Source organism: Hypanus sabinus, chromosome 1, assembly GCF_030144855.1.
Source record: "Hypanus sabinus isolate sHypSab1 chromosome 1, sHypSab1.hap1, whole genome shotgun sequence".
Lineage (NCBI taxonomy): Eukaryota > Metazoa > Chordata > Chondrichthyes > Myliobatiformes > Dasyatidae > Hypanus > Hypanus sabinus.
The window spans coordinates 37892819-37915203 of record NC_082706.1 but is presented as its reverse complement, the minus strand read 5'-3'; the positions used below and the strand labels follow the sequence as shown (position 1 = coordinate 37915203).

General features: G+C 55.6%; 1 protein-coding gene across 1 annotated transcript in view; it reads right to left on the bottom strand.

The window, feature by feature from the left end:
• Positions 1–22385, bottom strand: part of megf8 (multiple EGF-like-domains 8) — a 123234-nt gene that overhangs the window by 12085 nt on the left and 88764 nt on the right. Inside the window, exons 30-40 of the mRNA XM_059967940.1 lie at positions 22086–22249; positions 21831–21975; positions 20803–21046; positions 20337–20466; positions 19815–20016; positions 17804–18018; positions 17235–17445; positions 12398–12563; positions 11083–11275; positions 9462–9632; positions 8089–8219 (exon numbers count right to left, since the gene is read on the bottom strand). Coding sequence (XP_059823923.1) covers positions 8089–8219; positions 9462–9632; positions 11083–11275; positions 12398–12563; positions 17235–17445; positions 17804–18018; positions 19815–20016; positions 20337–20466; positions 20803–21046; positions 21831–21975; positions 22086–22249 — 1972 coding nt within the window. The remainder of the gene's footprint in view (positions 1–8088; positions 8220–9461; positions 9633–11082; positions 11276–12397; positions 12564–17234; positions 17446–17803; positions 18019–19814; positions 20017–20336; positions 20467–20802; positions 21047–21830; positions 21976–22085; positions 22250–22385) is intronic.

Sequence of the window (22385 nt, the reverse complement as noted above, 5' to 3'; positions counted from 1 at the left end):
TACAGATGCTGGAAATCTTGATCAACACACAAAATGCTGGAGGAACTCATCAGACTAGGCAGCATCTGAGAATAAAGTCCTGCCAAAGGGATCTGACCTGAAACATTGCCCTTTTTTCTTTTCCTAGATGCCTGCTGATCCTCCAGCATTTTGTGTGTGTTGCTCGGATTCCCAGCATCTGCAGATTTTCTCTTGTTAGTGGAAGTTGATGTTCCTGCCTGACACTCGATGATGGGTCCTGTCATCAGGGAGAAGATATCAGCAGGGCTGCTAAGAGGGAGAGTTCATTTGGGGATCAGGGGAAAGAGGTTGGCATAGGTCAAGTACAGGGGGTCAGGAGGGTGTGCCGCAAGTGCAAGGATTGTTGGGAGGATCGACTGGGGGAGAGACAGCCAAAGAGGGTGGTTGTTGTTTCGGTGTGGTGGTGTGAGAAGAAACCATCCTGAGATGGTTTCCATGAGTGGATTCCACAACGAGGATGAAGCAGCCCTGAGACAACTGGGTCAGCTGGGGCAGAGGGCCTGATTCTCTACAGGTGATGGGCGGAAGGAGGGAGGGAATGGAATGGGATGGAGTGGGATGGGATCTGCTGACTTGACAGAATGGGAGAGGAGGAGAGTCAAACGTAGTCTGTGGGCTGGGGCAGATGGGAGAACATGGAATAAGAGACAACGGAAACTGGTCACGTTGTGGAAGGAAAAAGGTGGGTAGTTGGTGAATAGAGCCAGCAGCTTGAAGGGGGAGGTAGGTGAGATGGAGTAAGTGAGGGTGAGAGTGTGAGAGAGGAGGTGTCAGTGAAAGGAAGGAGTGGGTGGAGGGAAGAGTGAGGGGGTGGAGGGGCTGCGGGTAGAGGGAGGAGGTGTGGAAAAAAATTTCAAATATAGGGTTAAGAGAGTTGTGTATCGGTGAAGCTTTGTGACCTTGTGGATGTCCTGTGTTTTCCAATTAAGTTGCAAATCTACATAACCAAGATTATTGTGTGAGGAATTGATACTCCTTACAGCAAAAATACAACTGCTTGATCAAGATAAACAAATCAAAAGGAGAGACTCTTTGACATCTAAGGAGGGTGGGGTAGTAGTTTTGCTCGCTTGACGGATACAGGATATAAACACAAGCTGCTTTCCTCGTAACAGAGTTCCACATGTGTGGACTCTCCATGATACAGTGCTAAAATAGATGGAGGGTGGGGGGAGGAGGGAATGGGGTTAGAGGTAGGGGTGGAGGGTGGGGGGAGGAGGGAATGGGGTTAGAGGTAGGGGTGGTGGGGGTCAGGGAGGGAATGGGGTTAGAGGTAGGAGTGGAGGGTGGGGGTAGGAGGGAATGGGGTTAGAGGGGGTGGAGGTCAGGGAGGGAATGGATTTAGAGGTGGGGGTGGAGGGTGGGGGTGGAAGGGAATGGGCTTGGAGGCAGGGGGTGGAGGGTAGGGGTAGGAGGGAATGGGGTTAGAGGTAGGGGTGGAGGGTGGGGGTAGGAATGGGGTTAGAGGTGGGGGTGGAGGGTGGGGGTAGCAGGGAATGGGGTTAGGGGGGAGGTCAGGGAAGGAATGGATTTAGAGGTGGGGGTGGAGGGTGGGGGTAGGAGGGAATGGGGTTAGAGGGGGGTGGAGGTCAGGGAGGGAATGGAGTTAGAGGTGGGGGTGGAGGGTGGGTGTAGGAGGGAATGGGTTAGAGGGGGTGGAGGGTGGGGGTGGAGGGAATGGGGTTAGAGGTGGGGGTGGAGGGAATGGGCTTAGAGGTAGGGGGTGGAGGGTGGGGGTAGGAGGGAATGGGGTTAGAGGTAGGGGTGGAGGGTGGGGGTAGGAATGGGGTTAGAGGTGGGGGTGGAGGGTGGGGGTAGCAGGGAATGGGGTTAGGGGGGAGGTCAGGGAAGGAATGGATTTAGAGGTGGGGGTGGAGGGTGGGGGTAGGAGGGAATGGGGTTAGAGGGGGGTGGAGGTCAGGGAGGGAATGGAGTTAGAGGTGGGGGTGGAGGTTGGGGGTAGGAGGGAATGGGGTTAGAGATGGGGTGGTGGGGGTAGGAATGGGGTTAGAGGTAGGGGTGGAGGGTGGGGGTCAGGGAGGTAATGGGGTTAGAGATGGGGTGGTGGGGGTAGGAATGGGGTTAGAGGTAGGGGTGGAGGGTGGGTGTAGGAGGGAATGGGTTAGAGGTCGGGGTGGAGGTTGGGGGTAGGAGGGAATGGGTTAGAGGTGGGGGTGGAGGCTGGGTGTAGGAGGGAATGGGTTAGAGGGGGTGGAGGGTGGGGGTAGGAGGGAATGGGTTAGAGGTGGGGGTAGGAGGGAATGGGGTTAGAGGTAGGGGTGGAGGGTGGGGGTCAGGGAGGGAATGGGGTTAGAGATGGGGTGGTGGGGGTAGGAGGGAATGGAGTTAGAGGTGGGGATGGTGGGGGTCAGGGAGGGAATGGGGTTAGAGGTGGGGGTGGAGGGTGGGTGTAGGAGGGAATGGGTTAGAGGGGGTGGAGGGTGGGGGTGGAGGGAATGGGGTTAGAGGTGGGGGTGGAGGGTGGGTGTAGGAGGGAATGGGTTAGAGGTCGGGGTGGAGGTTGGGGGTAGGAGGGAATGGGTTAGAGGTGGGGGTGGAGGCTGGGTGTAGGAGGGAATGGGTTAGAGGGGGTGGAGGGTGGGGGTAGGAGGGAATGGGTTAGAGGTGGGGGTAGGAGGGAATGGGGTTAGAGGTAGGGGTGGAGGGTGGGGGTCAGGGAGGGAATGGTGTTAGAGATGGGGTGGTGGGGGTAGGAGGGAATGGGTTAGAGGTGGGGGTGGAGGCTGGGTGTAGGAGGGAATGGGTTAGAGGGGGTGGAGGGTGGGGGTAGGAGGGAATGGGTTAGAGGTCGGGGTAGGAGGGAATGGGGTTAGAGGTAGGGGTGGAGGGTGGGGGTCAGGGAGGGAATGGGGTTAGAGATGGGGTGGTGGGGGTAGGAGGGAATGGAGTTAGAGGTAGGAGTGGAGGGTGGGGGTAGGAGGGAATGGGGTTAGAGGTGGGGGTGGTGGGGGTCTGGGAGGGAATGGGATTAGAGGTGGGGGTGGAGGGTGGGGGTAGGAGGGAATGGGGTTAGAGGGGGGTGGAGGTCAGGGAGGGAATGGATTTAGAGGTGGGGTGGAGGGTGGGGGTAGGAGGGAATGGGGTTAGAGGGGGTGGAGGTCAGGGTGGGAATGGAGTTAGAGGTGGGGGTAGGAGGGAATGGGGTTAGAGGTGGGGATGGTGGTCAGGGAGGGAATGGGGTTAGAGGTGGGGGTGGAGGGTGGGTGTAGGAGGGAATGGGTAAGAGGTGGGGGTGGAGAGTGGGGGTAGGAGGGAATGGGGTTAGAGGTAGGGGTGGAGGGTGGGGGTCAGGGAGGGAATGGGGTTAGAGATGGGGTGGTGGGTGTAGGAGGGAATGGGGTTAGAGGTAGGGGTGGTGTGGGTCAGGGAGGGAATGGGGTTAGTGGGGGTGGAGGGTGGGGGTAGGAGGGAATGGGTTAGAGGTGGGGGTGGAGGGTGGGAGTAGGAGGGAAGGGTTAGATGGGGTGGAGGGTGGGGGTAGGAGGGAATGGGTTAGAGGTGGGGGTGGAGGGAATGGGGTTAGAGGTGGGGGTGGAGGGTGGGTGTAGGAGGGAATGGGTTAGAGGTCGGGGTGGAGGTTGGGGGTAGGAGGGAATGGGTTAGAGGTGGGGGTGGAGGGTGGGTGTAGGAGGGAATGGGTTAGAGGGGGTGGAGGGTGGGGGTAGGAGGGAATGGGTTAGAGGTGGGGGTGGTGAGTGGGGGTAGGAGGGAATGGGGTTAGAGGTAGGGGTGGAGGGTGGGGGTCAGGGAGGGAATGGGGTTAGAGATGGGGTGGTGGGGGTAGGAGGGAATGGGGTTAGAGGTAGGGGTGGTGTGGGTCAGGGAGGGAATGGGGTTAGTGGGGGTGGAGGGTGGGGGTAGGAGGGAATGGGTTAGAGGTGGGGGTGGAGGGTGGGAGTAGGAGGGAATGGGGTTAGATGGGGTGGAGGGTGGGGGTAGGAGAGAATGGGTTAGAGGTAGGGGTGGAGTGTGGGGGTAGGAGGGAATGGGTTAGAGGTGGGGGTGGAGGTTGGGGGTAGGAGGAAATGGGGTTAGAGGTGGGGGTGGAGGGAATGGGGTGGGGGTGGAGGTTGGGGGTAGGAGGAAATGGGGTTAGAGGTGGGGCTGGAGGGAATGGGTTAGAGGGGGTGGAGGGTGGGGGTAGGAGGGAATGGGTTAGAGGTGGGGGGTGGTGAGTGGGGGTAGGAGGGAATGGGGTTAGAGGTAGGGGTGGAGGGTGGGGGTCAGGGAGGGAATGGGGTTAGAGATGGGGTGGTGGGGGTAGGAGGGAATGGGGTTAGAGGTAGGGGTGGTGTGGGTCAGGGAGGGAATGGGGTTAGTGGGGGTGGAGGGTGGGGGTAGGAGGGAATGGGTTAGAGGTGGGGGTGGAGGGTGGGAGTAGGAGGGAATGGGGTTAGATGGGGTGGAGGGTGGGGGTAGGAGGGAATGGGTTAGAGGTCGGGGTGGAGGTTGGGGGTAGGAGGGAATGGGTTAGAGGTGGGGGTGGAGGTTGGGGGTAGGAGGGAATGGGTTAGAGGTGGGGGTGGAGGGTGGGTGTAGGAGGGAATGGGTTAGAGGGGGTGGAGGGTGGGGGTAGGAATGGGTTAGAGGTGGGTGTGGTGAGTGGGGGTAGGAGGGAATGGGGTTAGAGGTAGGGGTGGAGGGTGGGGGTCAGGGAGGGAATGGGGTTAGAGATGGGGTGGTGGGGGTAGGAGGGAATGGGGTTGGAGGTAGGGGTGGTGTGGGTCAGGGAGGGAATGGGGTTAGTGGGGGTGGAGGTTGGGGGTAGGAGGGAATGGGTTAGAGGTGGGGGTGGAGGGTGGGAGTAGGAGGGAATGGGGTTAGATGGGGTGGAGGGTGGGGGTAGGAGAGAATGGGTTAGAGGTAGGGGTGGAGTGTGGGGGTAGGAGGGAATGGGTTAGTGGTGGGGGTGGAGGTTGGGGGTAGGAGGAAATGGGGTTAGAGGTGGGGGTGGAGGGAATGGGGTGGGGGTGGAGGTTGGGGGTAGGAGGAAATGGGGTTAGAGGTGGGGGTGGAGGGAATGGGGTTAGAGGTGGGGGTGGAGGGTGGGTGTAGGAGGGAATGGGTTAGAGGTCGGGGTGGAGGTTGGGGGTAGGAGGGAATGGGTTAGAGGTGGGGGTGGAGGCTGGGTGTAGGAGGGAATGGGTTAGAGGGGGTGGAGGGTGGGGGTAGGAGGGAATGGGTTAGAGGTCGGGGTGGAGGTTGGGGGTAGGAGGGAATGGGTTAGAGGTGGGGGTGGAGGGTGGGTGTAGGAGGGAATGGGTTAGAGGTCGTGGTGGTTGGGGGTAGGAGGAAATGGGTTAGAGGTGGGGGTGGAGGCTGGGTGTAGGAGGGAATGGGTTAGAGGGGGTGGAGGGTGGGGGTAGGAGGGAATGGGGTTAGAGATGGGGTGGTGGGGGTAGGAGGGAATGGGTTAGAGGTGGGGGTGGAGGCTGGGTGTAGGAGGGAATGGGTTAGAGGGGGTGGAGGGTGGGGGTAGGAGGGAATGGGTTAGAGGTCGGGGTAGGAGGGAATGGGGTTAGAGGTAGGGGTGGAGGGTGGGGGTCAGGGAGGGAATGGGGTTAGAGATGGGGTGGTGGGGGTAGGAGGGAATGGAGTTAGAGGTGGGGATGGTGGGGGTCAGGGAGGGAATGGGGTTAGAGGTGGGGGTGGAGGGTGGGGGTAGGAGGGAATGAGTTAGAGGTGGGGGTGGAGGGTGGGGGTAGGAGGGAATGGGTTAGAGGTGGGGGTGGAGGGTGGGGGTAGGAGAGAATGGGGTTAGAGGTAGGGGTGGAGGGTGGGGGTCAGGGAGGGAATGGTGTTAGAGGGGGTGGTGGGGGTCAGGGAGGGAATGGGGTTAGAGGTAGGAGTGGAGGTAGGAGGGAATGGGGTTAGAGGTGGGGGTGGTGGGGGTCTGGGAGGGAATGGGATTAGAGGTGGGGGTGGAGAGTGGGGGTAGGAGGGAATGGGGTTAGAGGTAGGGGTGGAGGGTGGGGGTCAGGGAGGGAATGGGGTTAGAGATGGGGTGGTGGGTGTAGGAGGGAATGGGGTTAGAGGTAGGGGTGGTGTGGGTCAGGGAGGGAATGGGGTTAGTGGGGGTGGAGGGTGGGGGTAGGAGGGAATGGGTTAGAGGTGGGGGTGGAGGGTGGGAGTAGGAGGGAAGGGTTAGATGGGGTGGAGGGTGGGGGTAGGAGGGAATGGGTTAGAGGTGGGGGTGGAGGGTGGGTGTAGGAGGGAATGGGTTAGAGGTCGGGGTGGAGGTTGGGGGTAGGAGGGAATGGGTTAGAGGTGGGGGTGGAGGGTGGGTGTAGGAGGGAATGGGTTAGAGGGGGTGGAGGGTGGGGGTAGGAGGGAATGGGTTAGAGGTGGGGGTGGTGAGTGGGGGTAGGAGGGAATGGGATTAGAGGTAGGGGTGGAGGGTGGGGGTCAGGGAGGGAATGGGGTTAGAGATGGGGTGGTGGGGGTAGGAGGGAATGGGGTTAGAGGTAGGGGTGGTGTGGGTCAGGGAGGGAATGGGGTTAGTGGGGGTGGAGGGTGGGGGTAGGAGGGAATGGGTTAGAGGTGGGGGTGGAGGGTGGGAGTAGGAGGGAATGGGGTTAGATGGGGTGGAGGGTGGGGGTAGGAGAGAATGGGTTAGAGGTAGGGGTGGAGTGTGGGGGTAGGAGGGAATGGGTTAGAGGTGGGGGTGGAGGTTGGGGGTAGGAGGAAATGGGGTTAGAGGTGGGGGTGGAGGGAATGGGGTGGGGGTGGAGGTTGGGGGTAGGAGGAAATGGGGTTAGAGGTGGGGCTGGAGGGAATGGGTTAGAGGGGGTGGAGGGTGGGGGTAGGAGGGAATGGGTTAGAGGTGGGGGTGGTGAGTGGGGGTAGGAGGGAATGGGGTTAGAGGTAGGGGTGGAGGGTGGGGGTCAGGGAGGGAATGGGGTTAGAGATGGGGTGGTGGGGGTAGGAGGGAATGGGGTTAGAGGTAGGGGTGGTGTGGGTCAGGGAGGGAATGGGGTTAGTGGGGGTGGAGGGTGGGGGTAGGAGGGAATGGGTTAGAGGTGGGGGTGGAGGGTGGGAGTAGGAGGGAATGGGGTTAGATGGGGTGGAGGGTGGGGGTAGGAGGGAATGGGTTAGAGGTCGGGGTGGAGGTTGGGGGTAGGAGGGAATGGGTTAGAGGTGGGGGTGGTTGGGGGTAGGAGGGAATGGGTTAGAGGTGGGGGTGGAGGGTGGGTGTAGGAGGGAATGGGTTAGAGGGGGTGGAGGGTGGGGGTAGGAGGGAATGGGTTAGAGGTAGGTGTGGTGAGTGGGGGTAGGAGGGAATGGGGTTAGAGGTAGGGGTGGAGGGTGGGGGTCAGGGAGGGAATGGGGTTAGAGATGGGGTGGTGGGGGTAGGAGGGAATGGGGTTGGAGGTAGGGGTGGTGTGGGTCAGGGAGGGAATGGGGTTAGTGGGGGTGGAGGGTGGGGGTAGGAGGGAATGGGTTAGAGGTGGGGGTGGAGGGTGGGAGTAGGAGGGAATGGGTTAGAGGTGGGGGTGGAGGGTGGGGGTAGGAGAGAATGGGTTAGAGGTAGGGGTGGAGTGTGGGGGTAGGAGGGAATGGGTTAGAGGTGGGGGTGGAGGTTGGGGGTAGGAGGAAATGGGGTTAGAGGTGGGGGTGGAGGGAATGGGGTGGGGGTGGAGGTTGGGGGTAGGAGGAAATGGGGTTAGAGGTGGGGGTGGAGGGAATGGGGTTAGAGGTGGGGGTGGAGGGTGGGTGTAGGAGGGAATGGGTTAGAGGTCGGGGTGGAGGTTGGGGGTAGGAGGGAATGGGTTAGAGGTGGGGGTGGAGGCTGGGTGTAGGAGGGAATGGGTTAGAGGGGGTGGAGGGTGGGGGTAGGAGGGAATGGGTTAGAGGTCGGGGTGGAGGTTGGGGGTAGGAGGGAATGGGTTAGAGGTGGGGGTGGAGGGTGGGTGTAGGAGGGAATGGGTTAGAGGTCGGGGTGGTTGGGGGTAGGAGGAAATGGGGTTAGAGGTGGGGGTGGAGGGAATGGGGTTAGGGGTGGGGGTCGGGGGGGGGCTCACGGCTCGGATGGCGGTTGTCCCCTACTTGGTGCACTTGTTGTCAAGCAAGAAGTAACCCTCGAGGCAGGAGTGGCAGCGCTCCCCTGAGCTGTTGTTCTGGCACCGGACGCACACGGCATTCTCCTCTGTCGGGCCCTCGCTCACCCAGCTCCCAATCTGTAGGGAGAGGCCAGGCCCGCGTTAGCGGAAAAACTATCACAACCCCCCACCTGCCCGCCTCCCAGCCCCGGGACCATCCGTTTCCCCACCCAACTCTCCGTTCCAGTGCTTACAGTCCCGAGTCTCAGCTTCTTTGTGCCCCCCCACCCCTCCACCAGTGAGTGCACTCGCACACTCAGACTGGAGGTGAGGGACGGCTGGAGGGATGGGTCTCGGCCCCTTGCACTTTGCTGAGAGTTGTGGGGAAAACAAGCAGAGAGATGGCAGAGGGACAAGGGACATCTCAGAGGGAGTGGTGGGGGCAAGAACCAGTACCAGCTCAAATGGTACTTTCCAACGAAGTCATGCTCACTGGAGCAATGCAGTGTTATCCTTGGGGGGGGGGGGGGGGAGGTAGAAGCACCCAGTGCCCATTGGGTGGGAAAAGAACCATTGGGACAGACAAGAGTGGAGGGTGTAGGCAGCCTGGATCACTCGAGGGAAGCTCGGCTCAGTGAGCGAGGTAAGGACAGTGAGAGGGTGGCACAGGAGGGTGGGAGGAGTGGGATGGGACAGTGTAGGGGAGAGAGAGGAGAGGATATGAATGATGGTGGGAGGGGTTGGGGTGCAGAGAGTGCGAGGGCAGTACGGTGAGAAAGCTGGGGAGAGTGAGAGTGGCCGGGTCAGGGCCTCTGGAGGGGTGGGGAAATCGCTTCGCTGGGGCGAGGAGAGGGGGTTGACGCAGTGCTGAGATGAAAGGAAACTATGCAGGGACAAGCCCAAGGAGATGGGTATTATTCACCTGTTGTCTGGTGTCCCAGATCAACCACTCAAGCAGGAGGAACTCAGCAGGCTAGGCACCATCTGTGGAAAAGAGTACAGTCCACGTTTTGGGCCGAAAGCTAAGGATCTCAGCCCAAAATGTCGAGCTGTTTACTCTTTTCCACAGTTGCTGCCTGGCCTGCTGAGTTCCTCCAGCATTTTGTGTGCATTGCTCGGAACTCGTTTTCTCTGGTTTGTGACAGGATCAATCATTTCCCGGTTTCCCTGAAACAATCCTCTGTAATCCTCCGCGCGTCCCCATCCGCTGAGGAGTTAAATACCGGGTATCTGAGGGAGGAGGGAGCACTCCGCTCGAGTGGGCGGCGGGGGCTGAGACTCTCAGCGCTGAGGAATCGGATCGACGTGTGAACCACCGCGGCCTAGGAGGGCAGGGGCTGGGGAATGGGCTCTGTGGGTGGCAGTAGTTGCCGTACTGACCTGGGCTGGGTCCAGCGGGTGTCCTTGGGGCTCCTGCAGCCACAGGTTGTACTGCTCTTTGGTGACGCAGACGTCGCTGTTGTTGTTGCAGAAGACGCTACAGGGTCTGCACGTCCCGCCATCCACCGCCAAGCCCACGAACAGCGGTTGGCACTTCTCGCAGTGATCCCCCTGCACGGTGGAGGCACACAACGGGGTCAGGGATGAGGGAGCCCTCTACTGAATCACGATCCCCCTGATCTCTGTCGCTGGCACTGGGCGCCACAATAGCGCAACTGTTTGTGAGCCGCTATTAAAGCTCAGTGCATGGGAGTTCACAGTACCATTCTGACTTTGAACATTCTCCCCGTGACCGCACAGCTTTCACCGAGGCGCTCCAGTTTCCTCCTGCAGTCGATAGACATACCGGTTCGTAGGCTAATTGGTCATTTAAATGGCTCTTTGATTAGGCTAGGGTTAAATAAGTGGGTTACTGGCTGGGTCATACTGCTGATTGGGCCAGAAGGGCCAATCTCGAAATGAAACAAAATCCGCCCGACCCCTGCACAGCAGCACACGCTGTGGGGTCAGAGAGTGAGGGAGAACATTGAGAGACCAGACTCACTGATCCTCTGACCCCTCGACTTCTGTACACCAGGCACTGAGCAGGGTCAGGTCGTGACGGGGCTCACCGACAGACCACACACACCCTCCTGATTCACTGACCGCCCCCCTCCAACTTCTGATACACTGAACCCCTGACCCCTGTACAGCGGGCACAGAGCAGTGTCAGAGGGTGGGGGAATTTATTGAGACCTGATTCACTGAACCCCTAGTTCCTGTACAGCGGGCACAGAGCAGTGTTAGACGGTGAGGGAATTCACCGAGACCTGATTCACTGAACCCCTGACCCCTGTACAGTGGGCACAGAGCAGTGTCAGGCTGGGATGGACTCACTGAAGGACTGCACACACTCCTGACACAGGGCAAAGGTCTGATACACTGAACCCCTGACCCCTGTACAGTGGGCACAGAGCAGGATCAGGCTGGGATGGACTCACTGAAGGACTGCACACACTCCTGACACAGGGCAAAGGTCTGATACACTGAACCCCTGACCCCTGTACAGTGGGCACAGAGCAGGATCAGGCTGGGATGGACTCACTGAAGGACTGCACACATTCCTGACACAGGGCAAAGGTCTGATTCACTGAACCCCTGACCCCTGTACAGCGGGCACAGAGCAGTGTTAGACGGTGAGGGAATTCACCGAGACCTGATTCACTGAACCCCTGACCCCTGTACAGCGGGCACAGAGCAGTGTTAGACGGTGAGGGAATTCACCAAGACCTGATTCACTGAACACCTGACCCCTTAACAGTGAGCACAGAGCAGTGTTAGAGGGTCAGGGAGCTCACTAAGGGACTACAAGCCCTCAGTTCCACCAGGTCACACAAGCTGCACCTGACATCTGACCATACACCCTCGCTTCAGCTCCGCAGCGCACATGGAACAGGATCAGACGGAGGTCAATATCAGTCCCAGTCACTGACATCCCCCACCCTCTTCCCCGAGTCTCTCCAAGTGACTGTATCTGTTACCCTATCACCCTCCTTGACCCCGGGGACTGCCCCACACTGACCTTGGTGTTGTTAACACAGTGCAGGCAGCGGTCGCGGGCAGTGACGCTCTCACACTCGCTGTGCTGGTTGCAGTAACACCCCACAGAACAGTTGCGGCCCACGTAGCCAAAGTGACACCGACAGTTGTTGGGTTCCACACAGGTCCCGTTCACACAGCCCTGCTCACAGACCGGACGGCACATCTCCAGCGTGCTGCGGGTAGGGAGGAGCATTGAGAAAGAAAACACGGGGATGGAGGGAGGGGGAGCGCAGGTAGAGAGAGCGAGAGAGGGGGTGCAGGGGAATGTGTGTGTATGTGCGTGTGTGTATACACACACACACACACACACTCATATATATATATATATATATAGAGAGAGAGAAAGAGAGGGGGGAGAGAGAAAGGGGGATGGAGTAAGAGAGAGAAAGGGAGGAGGGAAATGGAGAGAGGAGGTGAAGCAGGGAGATGGAGAGAGAGAGGAGGAGGTGGTCATAAGGGGAGGGTTGGAGATCAAACACTGACAGTTCCAATTATGGGCTAATTGGATCACACAGAGCCCAGGTTTCACCCCTGCCCCTCTCCACCCCACGCAGTCTCTGTTCCACCCCTTTCTTGCAGGCTTCCCCTCCCTCTACCTGCCCCAAACACACATGCAGCCTCCTCACTCCCTCTTTGCCCATCTGCTCCCTCCACATCCTATCATCCCCTCACCCATTACTCCTTCCTAACCCCTTGCCTCGCCTCCCCTCACCCTCCCTATTCTCTGAGTTCAGCTCTCCCATGTCATTCCACCCTCCCCCCAACACACTCTGAACTCAGCTCTCCTGTCTTGTCTCTCCCCCCCCACCCCCACACTCTCTGAGCTCTCGGCTCTCCCGTCTCATCTCCCTCCCCCCACACTCACTGAGCTCGGCTCTCCTGTCTCGTTCCTCCCCCCCCCACACACTCTGAACTCAGCTCTCCTGTCTTGTCTCTCCCCGCCCCCCCCCCCCACACTCTCTGAGCTCTCGGCTCTCCCGTCTCATCTCCCTCCCCCCACACTCACTGAGCTCGGCTCTCCTGTCTCGTTCCCCCCCCCCCACACACTCTGAACTCAGCTCTCCTGTCTTGTCTCTCTCCCCCTCCCCCCCCCCCACACTCTCTGAGCTCTCGGCTCTCCTGTCTCATCTCCCTCCCCCCACACTCACTGAGCTCGGCTCTCCTGTCTCGTTCCCCCCCCCCCCCCCCACACACTCTGAACTCAGCTCTCCTGTCTTGTCTCTCCCCCCCCCCCCGCCCCTCCCCACACTCTCTGACCTCGGCTCTCCTGACTCACCCCCTTCGCCGCCCCTCACCTGTCATGCATGTAGCCGGAACGACACACACACTCGAAGCCCTGGGGCCGGTCAGTGCAGTTCTGCGTCTCGTCGCAGTCATGGTGCCCGTTGAGACACTCGTTCTCCGCAGGGCAGGACATGAAGGCCCATGTGCCGTCGACTTCCCCGCAGCCCTGGGCCCCGCCTGCTGACCGCAAGAGAGCATGCGTCAGACACCACGGGGGAGGGGGTTGGTCACACGCCATTGGGGGGGGGGGGGCAACGCACGCTGTGGAAAGGGTTCACATGCCGCCGGGAAACCGGTAGGGCTAGAGTCACACAATGGGTAACACCGGAGAGCAATGGAGCCCGGAGCAACCCCTGCATCTGCTCTATCCATCCTACACTCCTCCCCAATTACCCTGTCAACACCTGTGTCGACAGGGGGTGAAGAAGGCATTTACAGCATGGGGGGGGGGGGGGGGTTGAGTTCAAGAACTACGAGGTTATGTTGCAGATCTATAAAAACCCTGCTTAGACCACACCTGGAAAATTGAGATCAGTCCGGGTGCATCGAGCTGCAGCTCTTCAGGGAATGGGTTAAGTAACTGGAGCTGTAGCTCAATGACCTTCGGCTCGTACAGGAAACTGAGGGGGTGACAGATAGGAGCCACAGGGAGGTAGTCACCCCTGAGCTGAGGGAGGCAGGTACCTGCGTGACTATCAGGAGAGGGAAAGGAAATGGGCAGCCAAAACAGACTGTCCCTTCAATAGTAACTATGGATACTGTTGGTGGGCGTAACAACTGTGGCTCAGAAGGGAAAGGGGGGAAGAAGGGAGAAGAGGACTGCAGTAGTGACTGGGGATTCCACAGTTAGAGGAGTAGACACAAGATTCTGTAAAGACAATGTTGCCTCCCAGGTGCCAGGGTCAGGGCGTCTCAGATTTTGTCTAAGGGGGGATGGTGAGCTGCCAGAAGTCTTGGTACATATTGGTACCAATGATATAGGCAGGAAAAGGGGAGAGATCCTGAAGAGGGAACTTAGGGAGCTAGGTAGAAAGCCGAAAAGCAGGACCGCATGGGTAGCAATCTCTGATTGGCTGCCTGTGCCACGCGCCAGTGAGGGCACGAACAGGATGATTTGGCAAGTGAATGCGTGGCTAAGGAACTGATGCAGGGGGCAGGTCCGAATTTTAGATCACTGGGCTCTCTTCTTGGGGAAGGTTTTATCTGTACAAAAGGGATGGGTTACCCTTGAACCCAAGGGGGGACCAACATCCTTGCTAGAACTGTTGGGGAGTGTTTAAACCAATATGGCAGCAGGTTGGGAACCAGAATGATAGGGCTGAGGATGGGGCAGTGGGTATACCACCAGAGGCAGTGTGAAGTGAGACTGTTAGGAAGGACAGGCAGATGACAGGGCAAATTTAGTCAGTGGGGTGAACTGCAGTGTAGAGGGATCAAAATCAAAAAAGGCAGCGAATACGGGACTGAAGATGTTATATTTAATTGCGCTTACGGATTAAAATAGGTAATCTTATAGCACAGTTAGAGATTGGTATGTGTGACATTATGGCATCACTGGGTTGTGGCTTATAATTGGATATAATTAAAACCTTAAAATAATAAGGTTATAATAATATTATTATAATATAAGGTTATAATTGGGAGCTTAACATCTAAGGATATGCATTGGATTAAAAGGACAGGCAGGTAGGCAGAGGGTGTGGAGTTAGGGTGGCCCTATTGGTTAAAAACAAAATGAAGTAAAATCCTTAGAAAGAAGTGAAATAGGATGGGAAAATATAGAACCCTTGTGGGTAGAGTTCAGAAACTACAAGAGGAAAAGACCCTAATGGGAGTTATACCCAGGCCTCCAAACAGCAGCCAGGTGGCCACAAATTACAACGGCAGATGGAAAACGCATGTCAAAAGAACAATGCTACAACAGATATGGGGGATTTCAATACACAGGTAGATTTAGAAAATTGTGTTGGTGTTGGATTCCATGAGAGGGCATTTGTAGAACGCATAGCAGATTTTTTTTTTTAAGAGCAGCGAGTGGCTGAGCCCAATGAGGGATCAGCTCTTCTGGATTGGGTGTTGAGTAATGAACCAGATTTGAACTTAAGGTAAAGGAACCCTTAGGTGTCGGTGGTCACAATATTGTAGAACTCACCCTGCAATGTGAAAGAGTGAAGCTAAGGTCAGATGTATCAGTATTGGAGTGGAGTAAAGAGAATTATAGAGGCATGAGAGAGGAACTGGCCAAAGTTGATTGGAAAAGAACATGATGGTAGAGCAGCAATGGCTGGAATTTCTCGAAGCAATTCAGAAGGTGCAGGATATATGCATCCCAAAGAGGAAGTATTATAAAGGCAAGATGTCATAACAGTGGCTAACATGAGAAGTCAAAGTCAACATAAAAGCAAAAGAGAGGGCATTTAATTAAACACAGGGACGTGTACTTAGCCCCCTGCTCTACTCACTTTACACTTATGACAGTGTGGCTAAGCACATCTCCAACATCACATACAAGTTTGCTGATGACACCACTGTTCTGGTCTGTATCAAAGGGGATGATGAATCAGCATACAGGGAAATTGAAAATTTGGCTGAGTGGTGTTACTCAAAGTCAGCGAGACCAAGGAACTGATTGTAGACTTCAGGAGAGGGAAACCAGAGGTCCATGAGTCAGTCCTCATTGGAGGATCAGAGGTGGAGAGGGTCCTGGGTGTCACCATCTCTAAGGACCTGTCCTGAACACATCATATATGTGTAACTGCAAATAAAGCATACCAACCCCTCTACTTCCTTAGGAGTCTGTGGAGATACAGTATGTGGACGAGTTTCTAAAGATGTGTGATGGAAAGTGTATTGACTAGCTGCATCATGGCCTGGTCTGGGAACACCAAAGCCCTTGAATGGAAAATCCTACAAAAGCTAGTGGATTCGGCCCAGTACATCGCAGGTAAAGCCCTCCCAACCACAGAGCCCATCTACATGAAACACTGGTGCAGAAAAGCAGAATCCATCATCAAAGATCCTCACCACCCAGGCCATGCTCTCTTCTCATTGTTGCCATCAGGTGGAAGGTACAAGAGCCTCAGGACTCACACCACCAAGAACAGTTACTACCCCTCAACCATCAGGTTCCTGAACAAAACAGGATAACTACACGGAACTTATCTTTGGACTATTTTTACTGTGCCCATAGTCTGTTTTTTTAAAATCAATTATGCTATCGATTGCACTGTTGTAACTATGTGGTTTTGTGCAGGTCTTGTAGCTTTAGTTTTTGGTCTTGTTTTGTCTGGTAGTTTTGGAGCTCCTTTCTGGGGACCACGCTAAGACGGTAGAGTGATATTAATATGCAGCAGCCTCTCCAGACTCTGGATTGGGGATTGCCAAACGTTATGTGGATTTTCTAGTCTGTTTTGTCATATGCTTTTGTGATATCATTCTGGAGGAACGTTGTCTCATTTTTTAACTGCATTGCATTTGTGGTTTCTAAATGACAATAAATTGAACCTGAATCTGAATCTGTTTCTTGTGTTCCCATGACCAAGGATCTCACTGTAAGGATTCTTTAACTTATTTCATGATGTCATTATTTATTGTGATTTACTTTTATCTGCATTTGCACTGTTTGTTGTTCATCAATCTTATTTACAGTTACTGTCCTATAGATTTGCTACGTATGCCCACAGAGAAAGAATCTCAGGGTCGTATATGGTGAGATGTTCAGTATGTACTAAATTTTACTTTGAACTTTGAAATTAGTGGGAAGTTAGAGGATTGGGAAGCTTTTAAATACCAACAAAAGGCAACTAAAAAGCCCTGAGGAGGAAAAAAGATTAAATAAGAAGGCAAGCTGGCCGTGAATATCATAGAGGACATCATGCTATTTCAGATGTAAAAGAGAAGCAAGAATAGACATCAGACTGGTGGAAAATGATGCTGCAGAGCCAGTAATGGGGGACAAGGAAATGGGGAATGAACTGAGTAAGTATTTTGCATCACCGTGCAAGACACTAGCAGAATGCCAAAGGTTTAAGTGTGCCAGGGGGCAGAAGTGAGTGTAGTTGCAGTGGAGTAGAGAGACAGTGCTTGGGAAGCTGAGAAGTCTGAAGGTGGGTAAGTCCCCTGGACCAGATGGTCTACACCCCAGGGTTCTGAAAGAGCTGGCTAAAGAGATTGTGGAGGCATTAGTAATGATCTTTCAAGAATCAACGGAGTCAAGGTTCCAGAAGACTGGAAAATTGCAAATGTCACTCCACTCCTCATGAAGGGAGGGAGGCAGAAGAAAGGAAACGATAGGCTGGTTTACCTCACCTCAGTGACTTGGTAGACGTAGGGAGTCGATTACTAAGGGTGAGGTTTCAGGCTCTTTGGAGACATGACAAAATAGGTCAAAGTCAGCTTGGTTTCCTTAAGGGAACATCTTGCCTGACAAATCTGTTGGAATTCTCTGAGGAAGTAACAAAGTAACAAGCAGGATAGACAAAGGAGAATCGGTGGATATTGTGCACTTGGATTTTCAGAAGGCCTTTGACAAGGAGCCGCATATGAAGTTGCTTAACAAAATACCAGACCACAGTATTCAGGGACAGGTACTAGCATGGATAGAAGATTGGGTGATCGGCAGGAGGCAAAGAGTGGGAATAAAGGGAGCCTTTTCTGTTTGTAGATACATTAGGAAGATCTTGGAGACTTACACAGGCAACTGGGTAAAAGAAAAATGGTGTGTGAGGGAAGAGTTAATTAATCCTGGAGTAGGTTTATATAGACTGACACAACATTGTGGGCCGAAAGGTCTGTATGTTCGATGTACTCTCCCTTCGCTCATCCGCCCCCTCACTCGTGTGTACGCACCGTCCCAGGGTCCATGAAGGCCACCCTGCATGCAGCGTCCGATGCCGTTGAGGCCACGGGTGGAGCACCAGCCACAGTGGGAGTGCCGGATGCAGTGAGAGCACTGCTGGTAGCTGGCGCACGACAGGTTGCAGCTCGCCTTCGACCCCCGCAGGGTCCGGCCGCACATCCCTGCCGCACAGCGCAGCGGCGCAAAGCTGGGGCTCATACACTGCGGGGAGGAGAGAACAGTGAGAAAGGAGGCAAGGGCGCTGGAGGATAAGACAGCAAAGGGCTGGGGGAAGCAAGGGGAGGGGCAAGAGTGGAGGGGGAAGGGAGAGGGATGAGGGTTGAGAGGTGGATGGTGGAGAGGCTGTTCGAAGCTCTGTGTCCCCACTGACCCAGTCCATCCCTGGAAGCCCTTCCCCTCGCACAATCCAACCCCAGTGCAATCTCCCCCACTATAGTCCTTTCACCCTCCCCCCACCATCCGTCCCTGGTGACCCTCCCCCTCACGTAGTCCACTGCCTGTGCCTGCCCCGGCCCACGATCTCCCTGTTCCCTGGGCTGGGTGTGGAGCTGGTGCTCACCTGCTGCAGGGCCACGCTCCAGACACACTGCTGCCACCCGCCATCGGAGCCGTAGGAGCTGAGGCAGTCGGCGCAGTTGGTCAGGTTGTGGCAGGGGGTGGGGCAGGGCTCCGGGGGCGAGGACTCCACTGGCATCGGAGACACGTTGCGGAGCGAGTGGCTGAAGCAGGTCCAGTCGTAGGCGGGGCTCACACTGAGGATCCTGCGGGTCTCGCCTGCATCCAAACAGCACGGAAAGGATTACCCGGGACAATGGGGGGGGGGGGGGAGATGATAACTGGGGACGGACGGCTGGGGGAAGGTGCGGGGGAATGGTGTTGGGTCGGATGTATGGGGGAAGGTCAGTCTGGCCAAGCAGAGCGGAGGATCCCTCCGAGGGTGTGTGAAACCCGGGAGGGGGAGTCTAATCAGGAACGGAGGGAAATGAGAATGACGAATGGTGAAGGGGAGGAGGGAAGTTTGAGAAATTGATGTTCATGGCATCAGGTTGGACGCTACCCAGAGTATAAGATGTTGTTCCTCCGACCTGAATGGGGCCTCATCATGACAATGGAGGCCATGGACTGACATGTCCGAATGGGAATTGGAGGAGAACTGAAATGGATGGCTACCGGGAGCAGGTGCTCAGCGAAACGGTCTCCCAATCTACACTGGGTCTCACCAATATACAGGAGGCCACACCGCACAGTAGATAACCCAATTTATGGTTTTTGTAAGCTAAATCATGTTCAATAAATTTGCTCATTCGTTCAGGACAGAACAAGTCAGCATGTTGAGTTTGGATTTCCAAGAGGGATTTAACGAGTAGCTACACGAGGGTCGTTATACCAGAGGATGTGCGTGAGCATGCACGGAGGAATGAGTGGAGGCTGGGAGGACAGAAACTGGCTCTCAGTTTCTGAATGATATGGAATTAGTGCAGGGGAGATTTATGAGGCTGTCGCTGGGTCTCAAGAGACTGAGTTTTGGAGACAGGGTGAGACTTTATTCCTTGGGGCACAGACAAAAAGGTCATCTTAGAGGTGTACAAAATCATGAGGGGCATAGACAGGGTAAATGCACAGTTGTTTTAGCAGGGTTGGAGAATCAACAACTAGAGTATATACAGTTACAAGAAAAAGTTTCTGAATACTTTGCAATTACCTGGTTTTCTACAATGTGGTCTGATCTTCATCTAAATCACAATAATATCTATGTTAAAGGTTAGAAGGGAGCAATTTAATAGGAAGCTGAATGGTTAATTTTTCTCCCAGAGGAAGAAAATTAACAAAATTTTAAAGGTACTTGTGAGAATGTGAAGAGGGTAAGGGTACGTGTAGAAGGGGTGGGCGAGGGTAAGTGTAGCAAAATATGTAGACAGGACCAGGGAGAGGATACGTCACTGGGGAAGTGTAGGAGGACAGGGAAGAGGTAGCTAAAATAAGATGCCAGACAGCATGTGGCAACCACAAAGAGGAACCTTGTGACCACAAGACAATGTGTTCGGCAAAGTATTTTGAGCTATCTACCTATTTCGAGTGTTTTGCTTGCGTCCATACCCATTCCGAGTATTACGCTTGCGTCTATGCTTATTCCGATTATTTCGCATGCTTAGCTATGCAATAGCCAATCAATTGATGGATTTGAATCAGTAACCATATTTGCAAATGTAGTACCCTGCTTTTGGGTATAAGTATGACCTTTGTAAACCAACAAATTGGGAGTTGGCTACCTTTCGCCCGAAGTGCGTGGGGCTGCAAACTCCTCTCTCAATAAAAACCGTTTCAGAGGTAATTTCGTGTCTCTGGTGTTTTTCCTCAACTGAGCAGGTTAATAATTTCAGGTTGACAACTTGGAGAGGAAAAGTTTTGAAGGAAATGGGCCAAATGCAGACCAATGGAACTAGCTTTGACGGGATATCTTGGTTGGCACAAACCAGTTATTTCTGCGAAGTTCGGGTTGATTTGAAGAATTCTATATCTCTCTGGACAGGGGCGGTGGGGGAGCCAATCCCTGCCAAACTCAGGTTTACCTGTGCGTTTGAACTGGCGGGTCCACATACACTTGCCGGAGGACGTGCACTTGTGGCAGTCGGAAGCTTCACAGGAGATCTCAGAGCAGTTGCTGGCCACGAAGATCTCGCGCTGGTTGATGCGGCAATCGTTCTCCTTGCTGCAACTGGCATTGGTGCTGATGCAGGCCCCTTCAGGGCAGTTGGTGCACCACTTGCACCTCTGAACAGGGAGAGACGCAGCAGGTCACAGGAGGAAGAGGGCAGTTCACAGGGAAGGGCAAGGGGACGGGGACCTCGACGGGGCGAGGGTGAGGGTAAGCAAATCGCAGGAGTGGTGGAGGAATGGTGGGGAGGAAATCCTTAGACTCTGCTACTCAGAGTGCTGCAGCTGTCCCAGGAGCCATGGGTGCAGGGGCAGAGATGTAAAGGGGGGATAGGAGAGGTGATGGAATGGGGAATACGAGAGGTTAAAAGCGGGCAGAGAGGGATAGAAGGGGATTTGCAATGATGTGACGGGGTGGCAGCATGGGGTTAACTCACCAGGCGCTGTGGCTGTCCCAGGAGCCGGGGGTGCAGGGCCAGACACTCACTGCAGGTCCTGAGGTGTCGACAGGTCTCCGGGTGCCGGGGCAGTGGGTCACAGTGGGAACTACCTGGCTCCAGTCCCAACCTGGGAATGGGGAGAATGGGAGAGGCCGAGGTGAGGGGAGGGAGTAATGTGAGTCAGACAAATGTTATTAATAACCCACTCTTCCTCCTTCAGTGTCCCTCACACCCTCAACCCCACATTCTCCCTCCTTCTCTCTTACTGACTCCCTTCCCTCATATGCTCCCTCTTCCTCCCCCTCCCATCTCTTTCTCTACTACTGACACCCTCTCCCTCACTCTGAATCCCCAGGTCTGTGCAGTACATGTCACTCTCCCATCCCGTGATTCCCCAGAACCCCCATTGTTCCCTAACCCCCACGCAGCCCCCAGACGCGGGCGAGGGAGACGGACTGCCTACCTGTAGGCCTGGTCGGTGGAGAGGCAGCTGCCGTTGTGGATGGAGTGGCACCACACACAGCTGGCGCTGGTGTTGCAGGCTGCGGGGCTGCTGAAGACCAGGCAGGGATCGCGCGGGACGGAGAGGGAGAGCAGCGAACCCAGGGCCACGCCCTGGTACCCCGCCAGGACGTACAGCCGGTCCCGCAAGGGGAGCGCGGCGTGAGCGATGGACCCTTTCATCGGTTCCCCCACCACCGACAGTCCTGGCAAACACACACAGATTTCAGGAGTTCAGCAAGTTGGGGGGAGGGATGGTGGGAGGAGAGCTTGTAGGGAGTAGGTGAGAAGGAGCATGGGTGGAAGAACAGAGAAAAGTACACAGGCCCTTCGGCCCACAATGTTGTCCTGACCTTTGAACCTACTTCATGATTATACTAGCCCTTCCCTCCATTTTTCTTTCATCCACATGTTTAAGAGAATCTTAAATGTCCCTAAAGCACCTGCTTCTACCAAAACTCTCGGCAGCATGCTCCGCCACTACCTCTGACACACCCCTATGCTTTTCTCCGCTCACCTTCAACAGATGTGCTCTGGAATTGACCATTGCTCCTCTGGGAAAACATCACTCAATCTATCCCTCATCATCTTGTACACCTCTCATCCTCCTCCTCTCCAGACAGAAAAGCCCTTTCCTCATGAGGTATGCTCTCTAGTTAAGACAGCATCCTGGTAAATCTCCTCAGCACCATCTCGGAAGCTTCCACGTCCTTCCTAGAGTGAGGTGAGCTGAGCTGAACTGAACACAGTATTCCAAGTGTGGTTTAACCAGGGTTTTATAGAGCTGCAGCATTTCCTCGCAGGCCCTGACATCAACCCTTCGACTAATTCAGGCCAACGCAACATATCCTTCTACAACAACCTATCAACTTGTACGGCAACTTTGAGAGATCAATGAAGGGAGAGAGATGGAGGGGGAGGAGAGGGGGGCAGGGGAGGCGGACACTGAGCGGGGAAGACTCGTGAGGGAGCCTTTACCCCGTGCCCTACCTGAAGTGTTGGGGCTGAGCCAGCTGTTACAGTTGACCTGGTAGAAGAGGAGGTCGGCACTGAAGTCTTGATGGCTGGAGCGACCTCCCACCACCACCATCGAGTCCTGGAACAGGCCGGCCGTGTGGAAAAACCGGGGCAGCGGCTGCAAACACAGGAGACGGGACTGAGTACTGGCTCCGCTGTGACCCTGCTGGTCAGGACAGGGCGAACTGGCTGGGCCTTGCCGGGTGGACCTGGTGAGATTTCCCATACCTTGGAATTGTGGGAAGGTGCCAGGAGGCTCCAGGTCAGGGTGCCGAGGTGCAGGCTGTAGAGCTCGGCAGAGGCCGACACTGTCTCCAAGTAGAACCGGTAACCACCGAAGACGTAGATGGCGTCAGTCGGGCCGTGATATACAGCGGAGTGACCGTAGAGACCTAGCGAAGGACACGGACCACGGTTATCGACACAGGCCATGAGAGCACGCCCCTGACCCCTCACCCCACAGAACACATTCTGACTCAAACCCGCACCCCGATCCCTCGCTTTGATCCCAGTGCGCCAGGACCTCGC